Raw genomic sequence first — 20,734 nt, 5'->3', positions numbered from 1 at the left:
ACCTTTTTTTTTCCGTGAAGAAAGCTATTGGGAAAATATGTAAGTCCTTCAGTTGTGTGCATGAGTTACGTGATAAACTACTGAGTACCTTGAAGATCCCTCCAAAAAACTCTGACTCACGCGATACATTTGGTCGTGAGTGGACCCGTCAGCCCAGCAGCAATGCTCAGCCCTCACCCCTGCTCCTTGGTGTGCCAAAGTCACGTTCTGCCACCACTGAGTCCCACAAAGCCATGCCTCAGTGACAGGTAAGGAACTGTGGCTGGCGCACGGCCCCTCATGGGGAGGGCCTTGGCCATAGTACTGCATTCTCTCCTATGTCAGTGTAGGTGAGTTGGACCCTGTCAGCTGAAAGAACGTGTTTCTTTAACAATGGCAAATCTGTGGTAATCGTGGCAGGTCCGGTGAAAGATTTCTTTATGAGCTCATGACTCCATGGCGTATACTTTCTTGACACCATCCTACCGGGCTGCCGAGATGCCTTGGTTAAAGAGTCCTGAGACCCATCTCTCATGCCACCCAGGTTCCAGAACACTCTGGTCAAGAAACGACTTGGTAAATGTGTGCTGAACAGCATCCACACTGTGCTGAGACGTTAGGTCGATGCACTGTATCCAGGAGTCTCTCTCCATGGCTGCTGTCCCAAGGTGCACACACATGATGTTCTGGGTTCTTCAACTCACATGTGCTTCTCGCCCTCCTTCTGCCGCAGATCCTGGCGCCCCCGTGAAATTGCCTTGTCTGCCAGTGAAACTGTCGCCTCCGCTACCTCCAAAGAAAGTCCTGATCTGCATGCCTGTAGGGGGCCCAGAGCTCTCCCTGGCATCCTACACAGCCCAGAAGAGCAGCCAGCAGGCTGTGGCCCAGCACCACCACACCGTCCTGCCATCCCAGATGCAGCACCAGCTGCAGTATGGCAGCCACGGCCAGCATCTCCCGTCCTCCACCGGCACCTTACCCATGCACCCCTCGGGCTGCAGGATGATCGATGAGCTGAACAAGACACTTGCTATGACCATGCAGAGGCTGGAAAGGTAACCGTGGGGAGGGGTTCACTTGAGACAGGCGCAGGCTGGGGATTTTAGAGTGTGACGCCTCATTCCTTTCCCCCTGAGGAACGTAAGGAGGCTTGAGAGTAAAGTCATATCAAACCTGAGTTTTAAGGGACGTATAGGGGAATGGTATGTTTCCATTGTCAAACTACAGAGTAATCACGTTTACTTGAAAAAAAAATGGTGGAGAGTGGGTAAGGAACAACCTTGGGAGAGTGAGGACCCAAGTTCAATCCCCAGAGTCCATGTAAAAAAGCCAGGCATGATGGGGCATGCTCGCAGGCTCGCAAAAACTAAAAATTAAAAATTAATTTAAAAATGAAAACAAAAACAGAGGCAGACAGTTCTCTGGGGATTCACTAGCCAGCCAGCCTAACTTACTTGACTAATTCCCAAGCCAGTGACAGCCTGTCCCAAAAAGCAAGGTGGGAGGTGCCAGAGAAATGGCATGCCTGACCTTCTCACACGTGTGTACATGTCCCTGCAAACACACACACACACACACACACACACACACACACACACACACACGGGAGTGTAAATCCATATTAAGCCCTATTTTTCCTCTAAACACTGCCACTTTGAGAATGCTGTGAACGTGTGGTTATTCCGAGTGAGCTCCCCTGCCCCGATGTGGGGAAACAGAGAGGATAATCTTATATTCCGTATTACGTGGCCTGCTTTAGTGTCGTGTCCATTCATTGATCATTGGAAACAGCTAAAATGCCACAAAAAGTGATGAGAGCAGGCGAGGAGGGAATGGCGGGACAAGCAGACCAGAGGACTAGAAGCAATGGAGTTGGATGAGACACATGTGAGCCATTGGTATCTGAAAGCCACCCGAAGAGCCCCATCCTTCACCAGAAACTGCCTCTGGGTGCATTTCTGGGAGGCCTGCAAAGAATACTCTCCCCCACCCAGGTCTGCGGTCTGACTTCCCTAAGGGAGAGCCTTCATCCTGGACACTGTTTCTGACAGGTTATGGCAGCACCTCAGCTAAGCCTAAGCCATGTCCGGGATTTCTCAGAGTGACTCCAAAGCACAGTTTAACAAAGCTCCCTAAGAACAGGGAGAAAATGTTTTCATCCAAAGTAAGGGGGTATATCGCCAAGGGCAAGACGGCTGTCTACTAACACAGACAGACAGAAAAGGTGTGGTCTGGAAAGCTACAACCAAACACAGTTACCATGGCTGCCGTGCAGCCGAGAGATGTATGTTGGGAAATAGCTACCTCCAAGGGAAGCTGTTGCCCCTGACAGTTCTGCCCTGGTTGTTTTCTGTTAATTCACCATTGTTGCCCAAGGAAAGTACCAACTTAAACTTGGCCCCTTGGCTCCCCTTACCAGTGTTGTGAAGGAGGGCAATAGTACCTTAAGCTTTCAGTGACACCTTGACACATACCATACAAACACACCATCGTCGTGGTCATCAGGGATGTACTCATGTTCACACCACCTAGGGAACCTAAGTAAAGAAGCTAGGGTAGGTTGAGTGAGATCCCCAATGCCACCTACTCAAAGGACGGCCCCAAACTGCTCATTACCCATCAGCACCCACACTGCAGAAGTAGAGAACACATCTTTCAATACTGTTATAGCAATTAGAATCCTTTTGTTTGTGTGCATGCCTGCTCGCACACTTGTTGAGTCTTAAAAGGCTTCATTTAAAAAAGAAAGGGAGGAAGAAACACACATATCATTTTATGAAGGTGTCCGTTTGTGACAGATTGAAAATTAAAAGAAAGAAATATAACAACTGTTACTTCGGGGTGGAGGGCTGGCGTGGTGGCTCAGTGGTAACTGGAGGCTCTTGCAGAGGACCTGGGTTTGGTCCCCAGCACCCACACAGCTGCTCACGACTGTTTGTAACTCCGGTTTTAGGGAATTTGGTGCTTTCTTCTGTCCTCTATGACAGCAGGCATGTGTGTGCTGCACATACATGCAAGAAAACACTCATACACATTAAGAGTGGCTCTTCAAAGAACCGTTGTTTCTGTGTGTGTGTTTCAAAAGCACTACCCTGTATAGAAGGCTAGGAAAGCACCTTTTAAGCCTCAGTCTTTCTGCCCCAAGCCCCTAACTCACTCATTCTCTGTCTGTCTTTCTGTGTGTGTGTGTGTGTGTGTCTCTCTCTCTGTGTCTCTTTCTTTCTCCCCCTCCCCCACCCCTCTCTCTCTCTGTCTCTCTCTCTCCCCCCTCTCTCCTCTCTCTCTTCTCTCTCTCTCCCCTCTCTCCTCTCTTTCTTCTCTCTCTCTCCCCTCTCTCCTCTCTCTCTTCTCTCTCTCTCCCCTCTCTCCTCTCTCCTCTCTCTCTCTCTCCCCTCTCTCCTCTCTCTCTCTGTCTCTCTCTTTCTCTCTCTCTCTCTCTCTCTCTCTCTCTCTCATAGATGCTTTCTTATGTCTCAGATGAATTTTGATTATCTAAACAAAGATACCAGAGACAGCATGTCGTGATATTACTAAACATATTTTCACTTCAAACATGCCATTTCACTGTATGTAGGGGTCTGTGGCATGTTTCAGTTCAGTTTAAAGCAATGGCATAGCTCTGGAAGTTCTTCACTGGATTGGGTGCTTTAATAAAATGAATCAAACATGGAGAAGACCAGGACAGAAGGGTTGGGAGAGAGGAGAGGGGACACAGCATGGTGTTGGCAGTTGACTGTCTGCATCCTTTGTACCACCCCGGACACTGTCCTCACCTTGTGCCACCCCAACTGTCACCCAGGCCAAGACATAGTCTCCCCTCATACAGCATCAGGGCAAAGAGAATCAACACGTACATTACTTCGACAAGATCACTCCTCCTGAGAGAGAAAATCTTCTTCCCACATAAATACAAATCGGAGAGATTTTTCTAAGTATCCACATTGTCCGCTGGGCACTGGCAAAGAATCTAAGAGCAGATTGAGGTCATAGGTCACTTTATCCTGTAGAGGGAGAACTGTTATCTGAAGCAATGGTCCTCACCCTCCAGCATGCTATCAGCCTTCACTGTCCGAGTCTCATAGGAAAAGGTATGATTTCCCGCTCTACCTGACAGTTTCCAGGGACCCCAAAGGGCGCTGCAAGAAGACATATTACTGAATGTGACAGCGCCATGCTTGTGAAGAGCCATGAGCCATCCCACATTAGTAGCATCATTGTCCCTTGAGACCTACTGGGAAGTCGCCTGGAGATCATCATGCCAGAATTGTGTGTAATCTGACCCAGATGTAGCAGCGTGAGATTAAATGGCAAATTAGACGCCCTGGATTTTGACACATACTTTGTATCATCTTGTCTTGCTATGAAAGGGAGGCTACGTAGGTAACGAATCCCCATCCATAACGCATTCCTGTTTGTCCTCTAATCTCTGTGAGTTCCGAGATGATCCTCTCATTCTGGGACTGGTTCGAGGAAGTTACGAAGCTTTCCCTGTTATAAGTCGGACTTCCTTGGCCTCTATGCTGGTCTTCCTTTCTTAGGAAACACTTTCAAGTCTTTCAAGATAGCTATGGCGTTCTCTGCCTCAGGGCTTCACTAGACCTCCTGAAACGTATTCCTCTGAGATGATCTTATATCTTTTCAGATTTTTACCCATCTGACCCTGCCATGTAGTTTATTTATGGTGTGGGTTCACCAGGCTTAGGGGAGGGGCATAGAGGCCCGGAACAAGAAATGCCCAGAGTCTGAATTTACCCACAGCCACAAAGAGGGCTCGTATTTATCTCCCCTCATGGTCAAGTGAGTGCTTTCCAGAATCAGGATTTGAATCTCAGACACACAGATTATTTGCATAGCCTCGGTGGGCTTTCATTTCATATCCGTAAAACAAGGATAACACTAACAGAGCAGCCTCATTGGGGCTCTTCGTGAAGATCAAATGGTTTAATCAGTCCTAATCAGTCAGTTCATTACACAACATACCATAAATGTTCAATAAATGACAGTGAGTGTTAAGCAAGATTATATAGGACATACAATTTTTCTTCAGTGCCTCTAAAAGGCAAATGGCAAATGGATTTGATCTGATCTTATTGGAGAGAGAGAGAGAGAGAGAGAGAGAGAGAGAGAGAGAGAGAGAGACAGAGAGAGAGAGAGAGAGAGAGAGAGAGAGAGAGAGAGAATGTGTGTTTCCTTGAATTACACGGTCTTTATTTCTCTCCATGAGTGATCCGTATCTTCTTGAAAAGTGACGTTTTACCACTTTAAATATTACTCTGGGTTTCTTGTGTTTAATCTCTGCAGTAAGATCCAAAGTCTAACTGGCATCCATCCTAGCACTTGGACTTTTCGATCCCAACTGCTCACTCTTTCTGAGGTCAATCCATTCCGTGCACTCAGCACTCTCATTTCCTGTGGGCAAAATGAAGTGGGATATGAAGGGATTCTAGAAAGATCCTCAAGGGACCTATGCTTTTAAAGAAGTCTTTTCTTCCTTAATTAAAGGCAGGTTCTTACCTGAAGTTGCTCACACAGGAACCCAGGGCCATCCACGGGAAGCCCCGCACCTGACTGTCAGCAAATCCTATCCATTCTGCAGCATAGAGATATCTGCATCAGCAGCTCTGTCCCCGGCTCCCGATGCTCCACTCTCGTCTGCCTACTGTCTTCACCTGTGCTGCTGCAGGCCTCCCTTACCCCAGCACCTGCCCCTTCTCCCCCTCCCCAGCACAGTGCTCAGAGAGAGAGTGTGGTCCACTCAGTAGTTCATATACATGTTTGCCAGGGGATGCCCTTAGAGTACCCAAACCGGGTGATCCAAGCAACACAGGCATAGCCTCTTCTAGCTCCAGAAGCCAAAAGTCCAAGATCATGGTGCGATCCTTCTGTGTCTTCTTAAGGTGGAAAGGGAGGGGGTAAGAGTGGTCAAGCGTGAGAAATGGGGTTATATCTGCTTTTATAATGGATACACTCTCATGACAAGGACCCTGCCACCTTGATAATGGCAATTTACTCATGAAAGCAGGGTCTTCATAACCTAACCACATCTCAACACAGCTGCACTGGGGGATAGGTTTCTAATGCATGGATTTGGGAGAGCATATTCTAATCATAGTCCGGATCGTGGAAAGATCCATCAACCATTCTTTGCTGAATAGCTTTTGTGGAGCAGGTTTTGTGTCTGGAGCTAGGGAGAGAACAGCAAAGACAAGAGAGGTCTCTTCTTAGAAGAGCCTCAAAACTCCTGAGAGGTCAGACTGAAGAAGCTCATCATCTGTGACGGGGACAGGGTGGGAGGAACCCTTATAACAGGACAATCAGTTCTTGAAGGGAGAAGGCACGTCAGGGTCATATTCTCTGACAGCTAAAAGAAAACTGTGGCCAGATAACCAGTGTGGTGGTTTGAATATGCTTGACCCAGGGAGTGGCACTATTGGGAGGAGTGGCCTTGTTGGAGTGGGTGTGGCCTTGTTAGAGTAGGTGTGCCACTGTGAGGGTGGGCTTTGACCCTCCTCCTAGCTGCCTGGAAGACAGCAGTCTTCCAGATGTAGAGCTCTCAGCTCCTGCAGTGCCATGCCCGCCTGGATGCTGCCATGCTTCCTGCCATGATCATAATGGACTGAACCTGTAAGCCAGCCCCAATGAAATATTATCCTTTCTAAGAGTTGCCCTGGTCATGGTATCTCTTCACAGCAATGGAAACCCTAAGACAAGGGGGAACAAGAGACCATCCTAGTCATTTCAGAGGAAGGAGCAGAACACTCTCTCCAATGGGGTGAATGAGATTTTTCATATGAAGTGGGCCATAGTTGGTAGTAGACTCCAAGTTTGTAGAAGGTTTGATCACAGAAAGCGGGAGTAAAGGAGAAATGGTAAAAGATCATCATCACACATAAGGACCTCCAAGCCATTGGTGAGGACACTTAGAGACCTGTTTTAAAAAAAAAAGCTTGGAGAGCAGAAATGGTATGTCCCTATAAGCCCCAAACTCAGGAGGCAGGGTAAGAAGATTGCAAGTTCTAATCCAGCCTGAACCACACAGTAAAGCCTCTAAGAGGAGGGGAGTACAAACTATCCTGCCATCAGCAACAATCCTACACAGAGGAAAACCATATAAGTCATGGACTATTCTACAGGCCTGTATCAGTCTGTAACCCCACTCTGTGTGTATTGAAGTACGTTAGTCACTGACGTGGAGGTTGTTAGAAATTGAATAGCTCTTCCTCAGCTAAGGTCCTATAATTGTCTGCAATTCCTGGTAGCACCTGGTAGCATTGAATGCCCATCATTGTGACAGACACACAGGAATCAAACAGAAGCTAGGCATCTAGCTCTGTGGGAAGAGTGGTTACCTAGCATGAACAAAGACTTGGGTTCAATCCCCAGTCCTCCATGAAACCAGGAACAGTTTATAATCACAGCCTTCAGAAGTAGAACCAAAAAACGTTAGTTCAAGGTTGTCCTCAGCTTCATAGCAAGCTCCATGATAGCCATGTCTCAAAAGACATGATATTTTGGTCGAAATATTAGTAAGTATAGACATATAACTTATTATTTGTTTATGCAATCTGTTTTTGTTTTTACATGCTAGCTAAGGGTGAAATTGTGACTTGTTGTGAATAACAGAAAAGGATTGTGATGTTTAAATTGGACACATGAAACTGAAGTCTGTAATATACCCACCTGAAAAAGTCCCTACAGCCTCTACAATTCTATGACCTCATGATTATTTCTGAAGCTTTCAAAGAGCCCAGTGCAACTTATAGCCTTAGAGCAGATCCAATTCGTGGTATTGGTTATGTTCCTTCCCATGATCTCAAGGTCAATTCTAAAGAATAATACTTGGTCCTGAACCTGGCAGCCCCACAGTTCCTCTCAGCCTTACCAGCATGGCACCTCGACTGCATTAACTTCCATTTGTAATGTTTCCCCATCAAATCAGAACGCCCCTCAGTGAAGAGCAGACGCGACTCATTGCCCTGGCAAAACGATACTCCCAATGTCTCCGTTTGACTCCCTGATAAATTGGCATTGGTTTGAAGTTGTATTTTGTTCGTAGCACAGTGAAGGGCGTATGTCATTGCATGTGATGGGTTTCTGGGAGAAAGTGTCCACTGTCCATATATGACAACCTTAAAATCCCATGCACTTCTGGCTTAATGTTTACCCCTTGCTTCTTAGAAGCTAGATCTACCAACCTCCTATTTTAGGTTAGTTCTCTGATCTCAGGGTATAGAGTTACGCTGAAGTGCTACCTACACATGGTGTCCTTCAGCTTTAGTTGCTGAAAGGGGTGTCAAATGGACTCAAGGCAAGGTGATCTCATCATGAGCATAATGGACAAGCCAGACAGCTGGCAGGAAATTGAAATAAGTCAACAGTCGTGAACACAGCATCATTTCTTCCAGTTGTGAAACTAAAAGTACCTCTGAATGACAAGATGGCTCTGGGTTGGGAACCACTGGCCTGGAGTATGTATGATGGCTTGTTCTGGGTGGTACTCTGTGTGTCTCTTCAAAATCAACTTCATTATGATGCCCAGAAATTTTCAGTGGCCCACGTTTGGCAAGGACTCACCCAGATCTATTGTGTAGAGTCCTGATTTGCAGAGTCTCGGACCAGCATTCTGAAAGCTAAATTCATGTTGATACTGGTTCTATGTGGTGAGCTATTGGCACTCCTCCTTTAGTTCCGGAGAGGTTATCCACTGATCTGTGGGTCCTATCCTAGCTCTTGAGCCTTTCTCATTATGTTGCCTTGATCCATGGTTTACCGAACAGCACTAGTCACCCAAAGGGTCACCCTAGTTCCTACTAATCTCCCCGAGGGCAGACCTGTGAGGCATCCGATCTGTCTTAAACCATTCACATCAGAACTTTTTAACATTTAGCCCTTAGTAATGTCTAGATCATGGTTTGTGGTCACTGGCCCTCTTCCCATTGGCCGAGTAACTGTAAAAGCCATAGATAAGCATAGAGCACTCCATTGTAGCCTCCTGGGTGGGGCTTTTGTGAATTCTCGCTGGACTATAGAAGATAATGATAAATGTTAATATGTTTAAATGACCCTGACAGTGCTGCAGAATACTAAGGGGGTGGAAACAGTGTGATGATTTTTTTCCTACTGTCAAAATGGAAAAACCAAGGTGTTTGTCCAAGGTCATAGAACTGGAGGGAAACAAGCATTACAGACTCAGGCAGTAGGACTGTAGGGCCTGAATCTCACAATCAGGTTTCTAAATCTCATGAGCTATTTAATCAGACACCAGAGGCCTTAGCCTCCCACAGGAAAAAGTGGATTTCCCAAGGACATCTGAGGAGCTCCAAATACCCTCACAGACATAAGCACAGCAAACAGTTTCACAGTCCTATTTAAGTCTGCTATGGAACATCTTTCAACACACCGACCGTCACAGCTAACATGGGTGGGTGCTCCATGTGTCTCATGAAACCATGCCATCAGTTTGAGATCTTGGTCCGCCTTCCCGCAAACATGCAGAGCAGGCCAGTGAGCTGACTCTAGAGATAAAGGCGCTTGCCACCAAGCCTGATGACCCGAGTTCATTCCCTGGGACCCACATAGTGGACGGAGAGGACACCTGAAAGCTGTCCTCTGACCTCCACCCAGGCGCAGAGGCATGGACACACATACACACAAATAAATAAACATTTTCAAAGCTTTCAGTGTTGACAAAGGTATGAACCTGGCCTTTCTTACCCCAGGCCTTGAGTTTTTCCACTAACCGTGTGTCTACCTTCTCTCTGAAAGCGAAGGAAGCCCATTATTTTCCCTAACCCCCAGTCTGAATCGTCCCTCCTACAAGCAGGCTGGGTACGAGATACAATTTATACAACAAGTTCACAACAGTGTGCTTTTATAATGGAGAGCAAGAAGGGCAGATGTGCCTACAACCCACACATCCTTTGGAGTGAATTTTGCTGGGAAGAACACCGGAATGAGAGTTTATTAGGAAACATACAGGAGGGTTTGGATCCTAGACTTCAGGGATACAACTGTTTTGGGGTAATTTGGATGAGTATAGCACATGGTTGTGGGTGGGGAGGTGTGCAGAGAGAACAGGCTAAAGACGGGAGGAAGATTACCCACTTCATGCCTTGGGTGACAAAATGTTGTCACCATCATTCTCTTCCCACTGTCCTGCTCTATTTTCCCCAGTGTCCTGCCCCTGCTTTACATGTTAATTATTGATTGGTTCATCATCTGGTTTCTCAATGACAATTAAACTCACAAGGACAATGATTTGATTTGCCCTTGGAGTCTTCCTAGAAGCTGGAACAGCCTGAGAACCTCTGTTTGTGAAAAATCAAGGCACAAAGAGAGTTTGCCCAAAATGGGAGGCCTGATGTTCACAAACTAAATCCTAGATGCAGAGGCATTTGGAAAGCAAAAGTATAAAATGATCCTATTTTGATGAGAGGCCCTTGTGTAGAACACTCTTTATTGGTGTCCTCCTGTCTCAATGGGGAAGAAAACGCTATCGCCTCTCTTCTTTGTCTCAGCTGTCAATCAAGTAGGATACAGATAAAGAATACAGGGAGAAGCAACCCTGTAATCCCGGTAGCAGGAAGGCTCAGGCAAGAGGATTCCAAGTTCAAGGCGGCCCAACGCTATAGAGTGAAACCTCATCTGAAAAACAAAATAACAGGGACTGGAGAGATGGCTCAGTGGCTGAAGTGCTTGCCAGTCAAGTGCGAGGATCTGAGTTCAGATCCCCAGCACCCGTGTAAAAGCTAGATGCCACAGTGCATATCTGTAAGTCCAACTGGGGCATGATGGGAGGCAGGCACCCCCTTGGAACGCATTGGCCAGTCCTAACAGAACCGATGCACTCTGGGCTCAGCAAGAGATCTTGTCTCTAAAAATAGAGTGAAGAAAAATAAAGATACCTAATGTCAACCTCTGCCCTCCACACACGTGTACATATGCATCCATGCACACACACGTATGAACATGGGCATGTACCCTACCGAATACACTTGCAAAATGACAAAACAGGAGAGTAGAGTGCTGCTATTCACTTTCCTACCATTCAAAATAAAATCACTCTCTAGTCTCTGAAAATTAAGAGACTGGTTGTCCATATTATGTACCGAAAGAGCTAAGACACAGAGCCTATTTTTTTAAAAAAAAATCCATAAAGAAATGAAAGCGGAAATATCAGAAAGCAGTTGCAGTCCTTTGTCAGAAGGTCCCCTTTCAAGAGAGCATCCAGATATCATTTTGTCTCCATCAAATGGTAATAAGCTGGTATGGAGAAAGCCCTCTGGCCCACCACCCATGAGTGGGGAATTACCACCTAATGAACAGCTCTACAGCACACATAAAGAACTGGGGGCAAGTTGAGAAATTAAACGTCACCATCATGGGCTGGGAAGACAGCTGGGTCAATTCAGTCCTTGCCTAGCATGCACGTGGACCTGAATTCAGGTGACAAACAATGAATAAAGCATAGTCTATGTTAGAATTCCAGTGCTGGCAATGTGAGTCAGGCATATCCCTGGGGACTCCTAGGAGGTCGTTCTAGCCTATTTGGTGAGCCTCGGCCTACTGAGAACCTCCGTCACACAGAAAGCCAACTGGACAACTCCTGAGGAACAGGAGCGAAGGTTGTGGCCTCTCCACACCCGCATGCACATACGTGCACCTGCACAAAGACATGGTGCACACATCAAAAAAAAAATCACTATTTTAAATCCTTAATCTCCTTAAAAGTTTTTGAGGATAACTGTACCATCATTCCTAACGAATGATTCTTTCTGGCCCACATCTGTAGTTAAAATGGACCAAGAAGATGTTCATGTCCCCCAAAGGATAGAGAACATTTATTACCCACAGATACGACATGGAAAATGAAATTAAGTTCCAGCCGGAATGAGCTGTAATTTCATCCCCGTGCGTTCCAAAGAGAGTTTTCAGAGGAGAGAGAGAGAGCAACCAGCCCTTTTCCTCTCGGAGATCAAAAACGTGTGAGAAATTATGCTACAAATTGCAGAGCCTGAGGCTGAAAATGTCAGAAATAACCACCGAAGCCCAAGAAAACAGTTCATCAGCTTCGCTTTAAGAAAGCAGGCACACACTGTCCAGTGGCCCAGGAGTAGCCTGCTAAGATAAGAAGCACACCATTAGAACATTTGTTTCTCCCTTGGACTTTAGTCAGCAGGAAGCTGTGCTGTTCCCTAAATAGGCTAGGGTACTCAGCCTTCCTGAGTAGGGAAGTTCCTTCGAGTTCCTTTCTCCAGAAGTTTCAATGGTTTAAATGAACTCATTTTCCCGCCTCTTCTCCATCCCTCTAGGGACCAATGACCCATATTTCTGAAACTGTCTAGGATTTGACAATCTTCAATGCCTCAGCGTGATGAGTACCAACTTAAACAATACACAGGCTGACCCAATACCGTACCCCTTCCCAGCACTCTCCATTTCTGATGGTGAAATCAGTCGTAGTGTTCAGACCTGATTTTGTCTTTTAGTATCTGGAAATGTCCTAGGTTGTGCTTGACTGAGTGACCAATAGGGATGGTACTAAAAGCCAGGATATAAGGCCAGGAAGACTGTGGGCCAATCACTAGCTGGACCTCCTGGTCTCCAATTCCTCCCCAGTTAAATGGGTAGAGATGCTGTCTGACCTTGTGGGCTGCTGCAAAGTCAAAGGGAGAGGCTGGTGCTGTTATATATGACGCTAGCGATGGCTGTCTAGCGATCCACAGAAACACCAGCAGGTTATGAAATGCTAGTGATTGTGATATATCCATTAGTGGAGTGTTACTGGGGACGAGGGTGTGGGGGTGTGCATGGGTGGGAGCATCATTTCTGTGCACAAATGTGTATTATGAGGGTACATGTATACATGTATGTGTATATATGTGTGTGTGTTGAGATAGTCTTGAAGAAAATCAAAGAATAAACAATAAAACATTGGCACAAGGCAGAATGCCTGCTAAAGTGAGCACAGTAACTCAAGTGTATATTCTCTTTGGAGCGCCCTTCCTCTTTTAATCCTCTTAAGAATCCCAAAAGGGCTACTGAATAGAGGCCAAAGACGATACTCGACAGTCCACAGTGCTCAGGACAATCCTCCTTGCCTCTGCTTCCCAGCTGCTAAGATCCTAGTTGCACCACCCCCAGCTTCAATATTGATTAGGAAAGTAGGTTCTGACATTTTGATGGGTTTACATACATTCCTGGAAGACACCATTTCCTGCTCATACAAACTGAGGCATTCTGACACATGGTAGATTGACACTTCAGGAAGTGACCCGCCAGTGTCAGTCTGCAGCTGTGTTTATAATGTCCCTACTAGGCAGTTGTTAGCCACCTATGTGGGGGGCCTCATTTTTCAATGCTGGCGATGGCAGGTGCTTTATATCTGTCAAAGTGGCTAGGTTCCCTCCTGTGGAATCCTGTTCTACTCCCGACATCATACTCTTATCTTTGAGGAGAAAAATCACAGACTCCTTTTTTTAAATCATAGACCATCTGTCTTAGTGACTTTTCTATTGCTGTGGAGACTTATAATTGGGACTTACCATTCCAGAGGGTTACAGTCTATGACCCATCATGGCAGAAGGCATGGCAGTGGGCAAGGAGGCATGGGGGCATGGCACTGGAACAAGAGCTGAGAGCTTAGGTTGTTATCTGCACGTTGGAGGCAGAGAGAGAGAGAGAGAGAGAGAGAGAGAGAGAGAGAGAGAGAGAGAGCACTCTAACTAGGAATGGTGTAGTCTTTTGAAACTTTAAGGCCCACCTCCAATGAAACCACAACCCCTACTTCTTCCAAACAGCTCTATCAACTAGGAGCCAAGTATTCAAATTTACAACCTATGGGGTCTATCATTCAAACCACCATGCCACCTGTAAGGTTGGGTTTGTATCTCCTTCATCCACTCTCTTCTTTTCTTTGGATCGACTTTGGGGCTTCCTGCCCTAAGGCATTCTTGTTTTCTAGCTTCCAACATTTCTTTACACCAAACTGTTATCTGTTATCTGCTTCCCATCCCTAACTCCCAGATGTCTACTCTAAGCTCTGTGCCTTTTAGAGAGCATGCTAATTAAATTATGAAGGTAGAGAGGGGAGAAGGCAAGTCTGGAACAAAACACAAGCCATGAAATCACATTTGTGTCTCTTCCATACACATGTACTTTCCATGATACCCAAGGAAGATGTCTAGGCATAGCTAGAATGTTGTGGCTATCTTTGCTCCATAGAAAGGGCAAACTTGAAGGGCAAAGCAGAAAGGCGCCCACTCAACCCAATTTATGGTTAAACATTGAATTTGTCACCCTAGAGACCATCCATCGTGTGTTCTGCCTACTGGTCTACCTACCCGTTGCTCCCATTGCTGTGTCTGTGCAATTAGCTGGGAAATGGGCCATCTCCAACCACTAATCTCTAGTAAAACGCTGCATTGTTGTAAATCCATGATTTGGTCCTATTCAGTAATTGTTGATTTAGTTCATTGCCTTGAATCACATAGCTCATATGGTGTTAACTGGATTTCCCATTTGTGTCATTGAAGAGTTATGTGGAAAACACAAAGAGAAAAGCAACCCCTTGGAAACAGTGAAAGGAAGAAAGTTAATTGAATTTAAATTAGACACAGCAATAACTCAGAACATAATTGAAAGCATCAAAGGAAACTCATGTTTTCTTTCATATAGTGTAGTAAGATTCCTTTAGGATAAAATATTTTAGTCTAAAGCTCTTCACAATCCCCTTGTTTATGAATGTCAAACACTTTTTGACATTGAGTTTTCTGTGTTCAGAAGTCTTTAAATAAGGATATAAACTCTATTTTTGATGACTCTGAAAAGGACTAAAAATATTATCCAATCTGAAGATGTATGTCTAGTGGAGCACTTGACCAGCATATGTGAGGCCTTGGGTTCAATCCCCAGCACTGAAAAAAGAGGATGAAGGGGAGGAGGGAGGGAGAGAAGAGGGAAGGGGAGAAGGGGAGAAAAGAGGGAAGGAAACAATGACTTGTTTCTGGCTCCATATTCCCATTATTTTTTAGTATAATGTTTAATATTATAATACATTGATTGTTTTTGTTTTTCCTTTGTATTTATTCTTCTCTCATATATTGCATTCCAACTAGGAGTTTTTCCCTTCCTCCCCTCCCCCCAGTTCTTCCCCCTAACTTCTCTCCCCAATCCATTCCCCCTTCACCCCCACTCAGGAAAGAGCAGGACATCAACTAAATATGGCATAGCAAGTTACAATAAGACCCAGCACATATTCTCACATCAAGGCTGAATGAGGCAACTCAGTAGGAGGAAAAGGGTTCCAAAGACAAACCAAAGAATCAGCCTCTACTCGCACTGTGAGGAATCCCACAAGAACACTAAGTTACACAACTATAACGTGTTTGCAGAGGACCTAGGTCAGACCCATACAGGCTCCCTGATCTCTGTGAGCCCACATGAGTTCTGGTCGGTTGATCCTATGGGCCCTGTTCTTGTGGTGTCTTTGACTTCACACAAAAGGACTCTGCGTTGCTATGAGATCTTCACATAGGCTTTATTAGGAAACCATAACTGTTTATATTTTTAATTGAAAATATATTAAATCAGCATTGGCTTCGAGGGCATCATTCTCACAAAACTGACCAATAGTGTGAGGCAGGGAGTTAGGTTATGGTGATCGCCTGCTCAACCCTGACACCATTCTTGGAAGAGTACTTCCTGTAGGTGGTTCACGGCCATGTCCACCTTGATATCTAAGCACAGGATTCAGCTCTCCTCTTCCTCTGTGTCTCCACCCAGATCATGTCAAACTATCCTCACTCTCCATTCCTGCTGCTGTTCTGCATAGCTTTTGAAAACTAGAACCTCACTTACTAGCCTCTTATCTGAGATCAAGTAAATCCTTACACCAGAAGAGCCCCTCCCCATCTTGACTGGTTCAAAGTGTGCCATCTAGTGACTACATGTTGCTGTGCACCCATCACCACCATGCATCTAGGATTCTTATGTATCCCAAGTTACCACCTCCACCAGGGAAGTACTGCCTTAAAAGGACAAGCTGTTGGATAAGCAATGTGCCATGTGTCACACGGCCTGGGTGACCTCTGTCTCTGAGATTGGGACAACTAAGGTGGACTTCCTCTTCCTTTTCTTTTTCTGTAGCTCCGAGCAACGCGTCCCCTGCTCCACTTCTTACCACAGCTCTGGTTTGCACTCAAGTGACGGCGTCACAAAAGCAGGACCCTTGGGCCTTCCGGAAATAAGACAAGTGCCAACTGTTGTGATTGAATGTGACGACAATAAGGAAAATGTGCCTCATGAACCCGACTATGAAGACTCGTCCTGCCTGTATGCACGGGAAGAGGAGGAAGAGGAGGAGGACGAAGATGACGACGCCTCCTTGTACACCAGTACGTGCAGGCAGACTTCCTATGACGGAGGGAGGTGTGGGACTGTAGAAACAGCACAGAACAGCCTTAGGGCCTTAGGTCATAGGACAGAAGTCACAGATGACTTCTCCAGGCTCCTTAAGCAGTAATAAGAGAGCATGAATCCCATCTATACAGCATCGTAGCTATAAACATTACATAGCTATTTTATCACTCCCCTACCTATGCCTTGGATGCGTTCTGAAATGTAACCCTCTTTTTCAAACAAGGGGTCAGGAGAAGGAGAGCGTGAGAGTCTGTTGCGTTTGTGCAAACTTAGCAACTGTATATGCAATATGTTCACATTCAAGTGTAAACATCATGATGAGTAAAGCTCATCAGCTTTAGAAAACCTGCATTCAAATTCTCCATTGAAAACCTTTAACTATATGAAGAAATAGAGTGTGTTGGGTAATCTATCACTCTAACCATGAATAAGTAGGGTTTAATGGTTCGAGGATAGCTATAGCTGACTTGAGGCAATTGTTTAATAAGTGAATTTATTATAGCAGCAGCCATTTGTTGCCTGGATAGTGTCTTCCCAACAATGAGCTAAGACTGTGTTCCCATAGCTGTACCTTAAAACAGTTAGGGCATCAGCGTGGTCCATTTTCCTGGTAAACGGAGATAATGGAGAAGGAAGACTGAAAGTGATGTGGGAGAAAGAACCAGGGAGGTACAGTCAGAGCTGCAGTGACCCAGGAGTGGAAGGGGACTGCTGCTGGGCCTGTGGGTCAGGTGGCACCTGAGAGTTGAAGCCTCTGTGCCGGGGGTGTCTCACATTAATGTGCTGGTCCTACGGAGCCAGATTATTCTCTGTTATGAAGGTGATGGTGAGCATGGCCTCCAAGGGTAGCCACCAGCTAGATGGCAGGACCAACCTTCTGACTGCCACCTAACCTTCAACAACGCAAAGGCCTCTAGACATCTCCCAGCTGCTCTCTAAAGATCAAAATCAACTCTGGTTAAAGCCATGAGTTTATTGCAGTCCGGGATGCTAAGGAACCCATATGTTCAAAAGAAAGAGCAATCCCAGAACATTGATCATTTCAGTCCTTGCCTCTGCCCTCACCCCACATGGTCCCACGCTGACCGCACAGCATCATATTATCTCCCCTTTTATATGTCCTGACTTCCAGGGATCTGCTCTTGTCTGCCTCCTGATGGTTCCCAGCATCCGTGTTACCACTGAACATAGGCAGATGTGGATTCCCACGAGCCTGCTGCCTGTGGGAGTACCCACTCTCCTGGTGGCAGCCCCGTTCTGCGGAGCCTTTCCTAGCTGCCAAGACCTCTCTGTCTGTCCCCTCTCTCACGCTGAGGATTTCTGAAAGGAGAGATCCAGTCACAGCCTCCCCTTTCCTCCCAGTATGTCCCATACTCCTCTTGTGAGTTGTGTAAGCCTGGTAATGCCAGCCACACTAAGAGTCTGGACCATAGTGTTCTTGGGTATTACGCCTTTGTGTCTGTCTGTCTTCCTGCCTGTCGCTTTACAACCCACCCTCGGCTGGCCTCACGGGTACTCAGGCAGATAGGTGTCTCTGTTAACGGACTAACTTTTCCCTCCTACAGGCTCACTGGCCATGAAGGTCTGCAGGAAGGACTCCTTAGCCATCAAACTGAGCAACAGGCCCTCCAAGCGAGAGCTAGAGGAAAAGAACATCCTTCCCAGGCAGACGGATGAGGAACGGCTGGAACTCAGACAACAGATCGGCACCAAGCTCACCAGGTAGGAAAGCCCTTCTGACCCCAGGACAGTCTCTGTGGCTACTGTGGAAGCATGTGGTCTCCATCTCCAACCTCTTTCTTTGTGTTTCTTAGCAACTTACTGCACACAGAGCCAGTGGATAGCAACTTGGTTTGTCCCTAAGTTTGCTCGTACAGCCCCCTCTCCCTCACTAAGCCAAGTCTTGGAGATTTCACTTGATTCAAGGGTTAGGATTGAAGATCCTGTATGTAAATGAGTCGTGGTTTGGTTAACTATAGAGACGATCAAGCACGCTTTCCACTGTGTAGTCAAGAATTTTGTAGTGATGCCTCATTGCTACTCTGAGATGCTTCTTGAATGGTGTATGTGTGGTTACTAAAGACATAGGCATAGCTTTGTGTTGTGGTGATGTTTTAAATACTGTGTGTGTTTGCCATCTAAGTGTAAGTCATTGTATCAGGTAACATTATTGAACACCTGCTGTAAGGGCATGTTCCTAAGCATTTTACAGTACATATATATATATATATATATATATATATATATATATATATTTCTCATTTGAATTTCCTGTAAGGTAGGCATGTCAATGCTCCATTTAAAGTTGAGGACACCAGGCTTAGAGAACTTTAATTAGTCTTAGTTACTTGTCTGGTATTGCATACTACTATAGATAGATTCTTTCATAATTAAATTGGTTTCTTCCTGGAGAATGTTGTGGTAATGGTACAGGGCTGTGTGAAGTCATCAACACTGATAATGATTTAGCATTGTGTAACGTGGTCTTCAAATGAGGGAAACAAAAATATCAGAAACACCCGTATGTACATTTTCTCATGCACTTGCTTGTGTGTGTGTGTGTGTGTGTGTGTGTGTGTGTGTGTGTGTGTGGTGTGGCTACCAGTATGGTTATCTATATTGGCCAGAGATGGTTACAACTCTCTAGAAAGCCCAAGCCACTTAGACACCATGACAATTAAACAGACATCTTTCTACTAAGCTTAACCTCCATGAATTCTCATCCATTGATCTTGACCTCTCCTTTCCTCAGCTGCTCAAAGCACCCACAGTTATCCATGATTAGAGTACAGGCAATAATCCACTCTCTGTCTTGTTGGACGTGACAATGCCCTAGGTATCTCCAGACCTAGTCCCTCAGGCAACATAGAACCAGAACTGGAGGTAGTGCTGTACATGGTTCTGAACTGACTCCTGACCCAGAGTGTTCTAGTATAAACGTAGTTCAGATGAGGCTATCCTTAGGTGGGGTCAGGCCTGGAGTAAAGGAAAGGCTTGGGCCTGGTCCTTCCCACAGTTCAGCTACACCCATGCATGTAAATATCTTTTATTACAGATGTTTTTCCTCACCTCCCATTTCCCAGACTTTCCTATAGAACAAACACAGCCTGTAGTAGACAGAGGCCCAGTGAGAGGCTTCTCTGTGGATACAGTAAGATACATGCCAGCGCATCTGGTTGCCTAATGTAACACTGTGGTGGAAAATGACAGACAGAATAAAAGTGAGAAATAAGAAAAGGGAGAGAAGAGAGATGCAGAAGGGAGTCCGTCCTGCCCACCCTGGCGTTAACTAATAAGTAGAAGAGAATATTTTTGTTCTCTAGCATTCTTCCCAAATCAAAAATGCTTCCAGACTCTCAACACACAACCATATCCTACCTCCATAACACTCTGGCAGCCATGACCAAACTCAGAAGGGCAAGAGTCATGGCCGTCCTGTCCATGTTTGGAGAAGTTCTGTGTTCAACCCTTTGACCAAGAAATCCTGCCTCTCACCAACACATAAATACTTTCTGTTTATCAACACATAAATCCTGCTGGGGGTCTGTAAGAGCTACTGGGGACCAACCATGGTGTTTGTCTGTCCCCAGCCATCTTTCATGGTGTCTAGAGGAAGGTAACAACCAAAGATGGAGACAACAGTGGAGGGGTCCATCAGTCAAGGCCCTTCCTTTGTTCAGCTAGAATCTTTCTTTCCTATGATAAGACCTTTGGTGCTGTAGTCAGGCTATGGGGCCTGAACCCAGAGGGGGAACATCAGGGTTTTCCAGCATTTCATAATTCGGGTGAAGTCGCATCTGCATTGCATAGCCATCCTTATAGCCATGAAATCACACTCAGTTTTAAAGACTGTTCTCTTCAGAATGAGGGCCCAGCTCTATCCCACCAGCCTGTGACTGATTCTGGAACCAGGGCAGAAAGCCTGGACCAGAGGTTGACCAAGGTGTTTCAGATCAAAAAGCCTAACTTCGGGCTCTGTTTCCTCAGTCATCACCCCCACACCTCCTATAAAACCCCCTGGCTAAAATTCTGATCACTGTATACATACACCCTCTGGGGCTTTGTTCTTACATGCAGTGTGGTAAGAAGAATGCGGCAGTCTGTCTGAGAGCTTGTCAGGCTGTGGCAATCTGTGCGACGGCAGACATACACTGGAAATCGTAAGCTCCCTGGAACTCTCCAGCTGGGTCTGTGGTCCTCATGGAGTGAGCAAGAAAGAAAGCTGCACTTTTGCTTGATGGTTTTAATAACATGAGGGGGGTAAAGGGGGTGCAACAATCCAAGAATAATCACGGTGAGGGCCCGTGAGCCAAGTGCAGTGAGAATTTTTGCAGGA

General features: G+C 45.9%; 1 protein-coding gene across 14 annotated transcripts in view; it reads left to right on the top strand.

Annotated features, from left to right (window-relative positions):
- The window catches only part of Phactr1 (phosphatase and actin regulator 1), a 477,222-nt gene that overhangs the window by 415,792 nt on the left and 40,696 nt on the right, over positions 1-20,734 (top strand). For all 14 annotated transcript variants that reach the window (XM_039095677.2, XM_063276382.1, XM_063276381.1 and 11 more), the window contains 3 exons: positions 713-1,034; positions 16,126-16,373; positions 17,964-18,120. In XM_039095677.2, coding sequence (XP_038951605.1) covers positions 713-1,034; positions 16,126-16,373; positions 17,964-18,120 — 727 coding nt within the window. The remainder of the gene's footprint in view (positions 1-712; positions 1,035-16,125; positions 16,374-17,963; positions 18,121-20,734) is intronic.

The sequence above is a fragment of the Rattus norvegicus genome, chromosome 17 (genome assembly GCF_036323735.1).
Source record: "Rattus norvegicus strain BN/NHsdMcwi chromosome 17, GRCr8, whole genome shotgun sequence".
Classification (NCBI taxonomy): Eukaryota; Metazoa; Chordata; class Mammalia; order Rodentia; family Muridae; genus Rattus; species Rattus norvegicus.
This window is presented reverse-complemented; position numbering and strand designations above follow the sequence as displayed.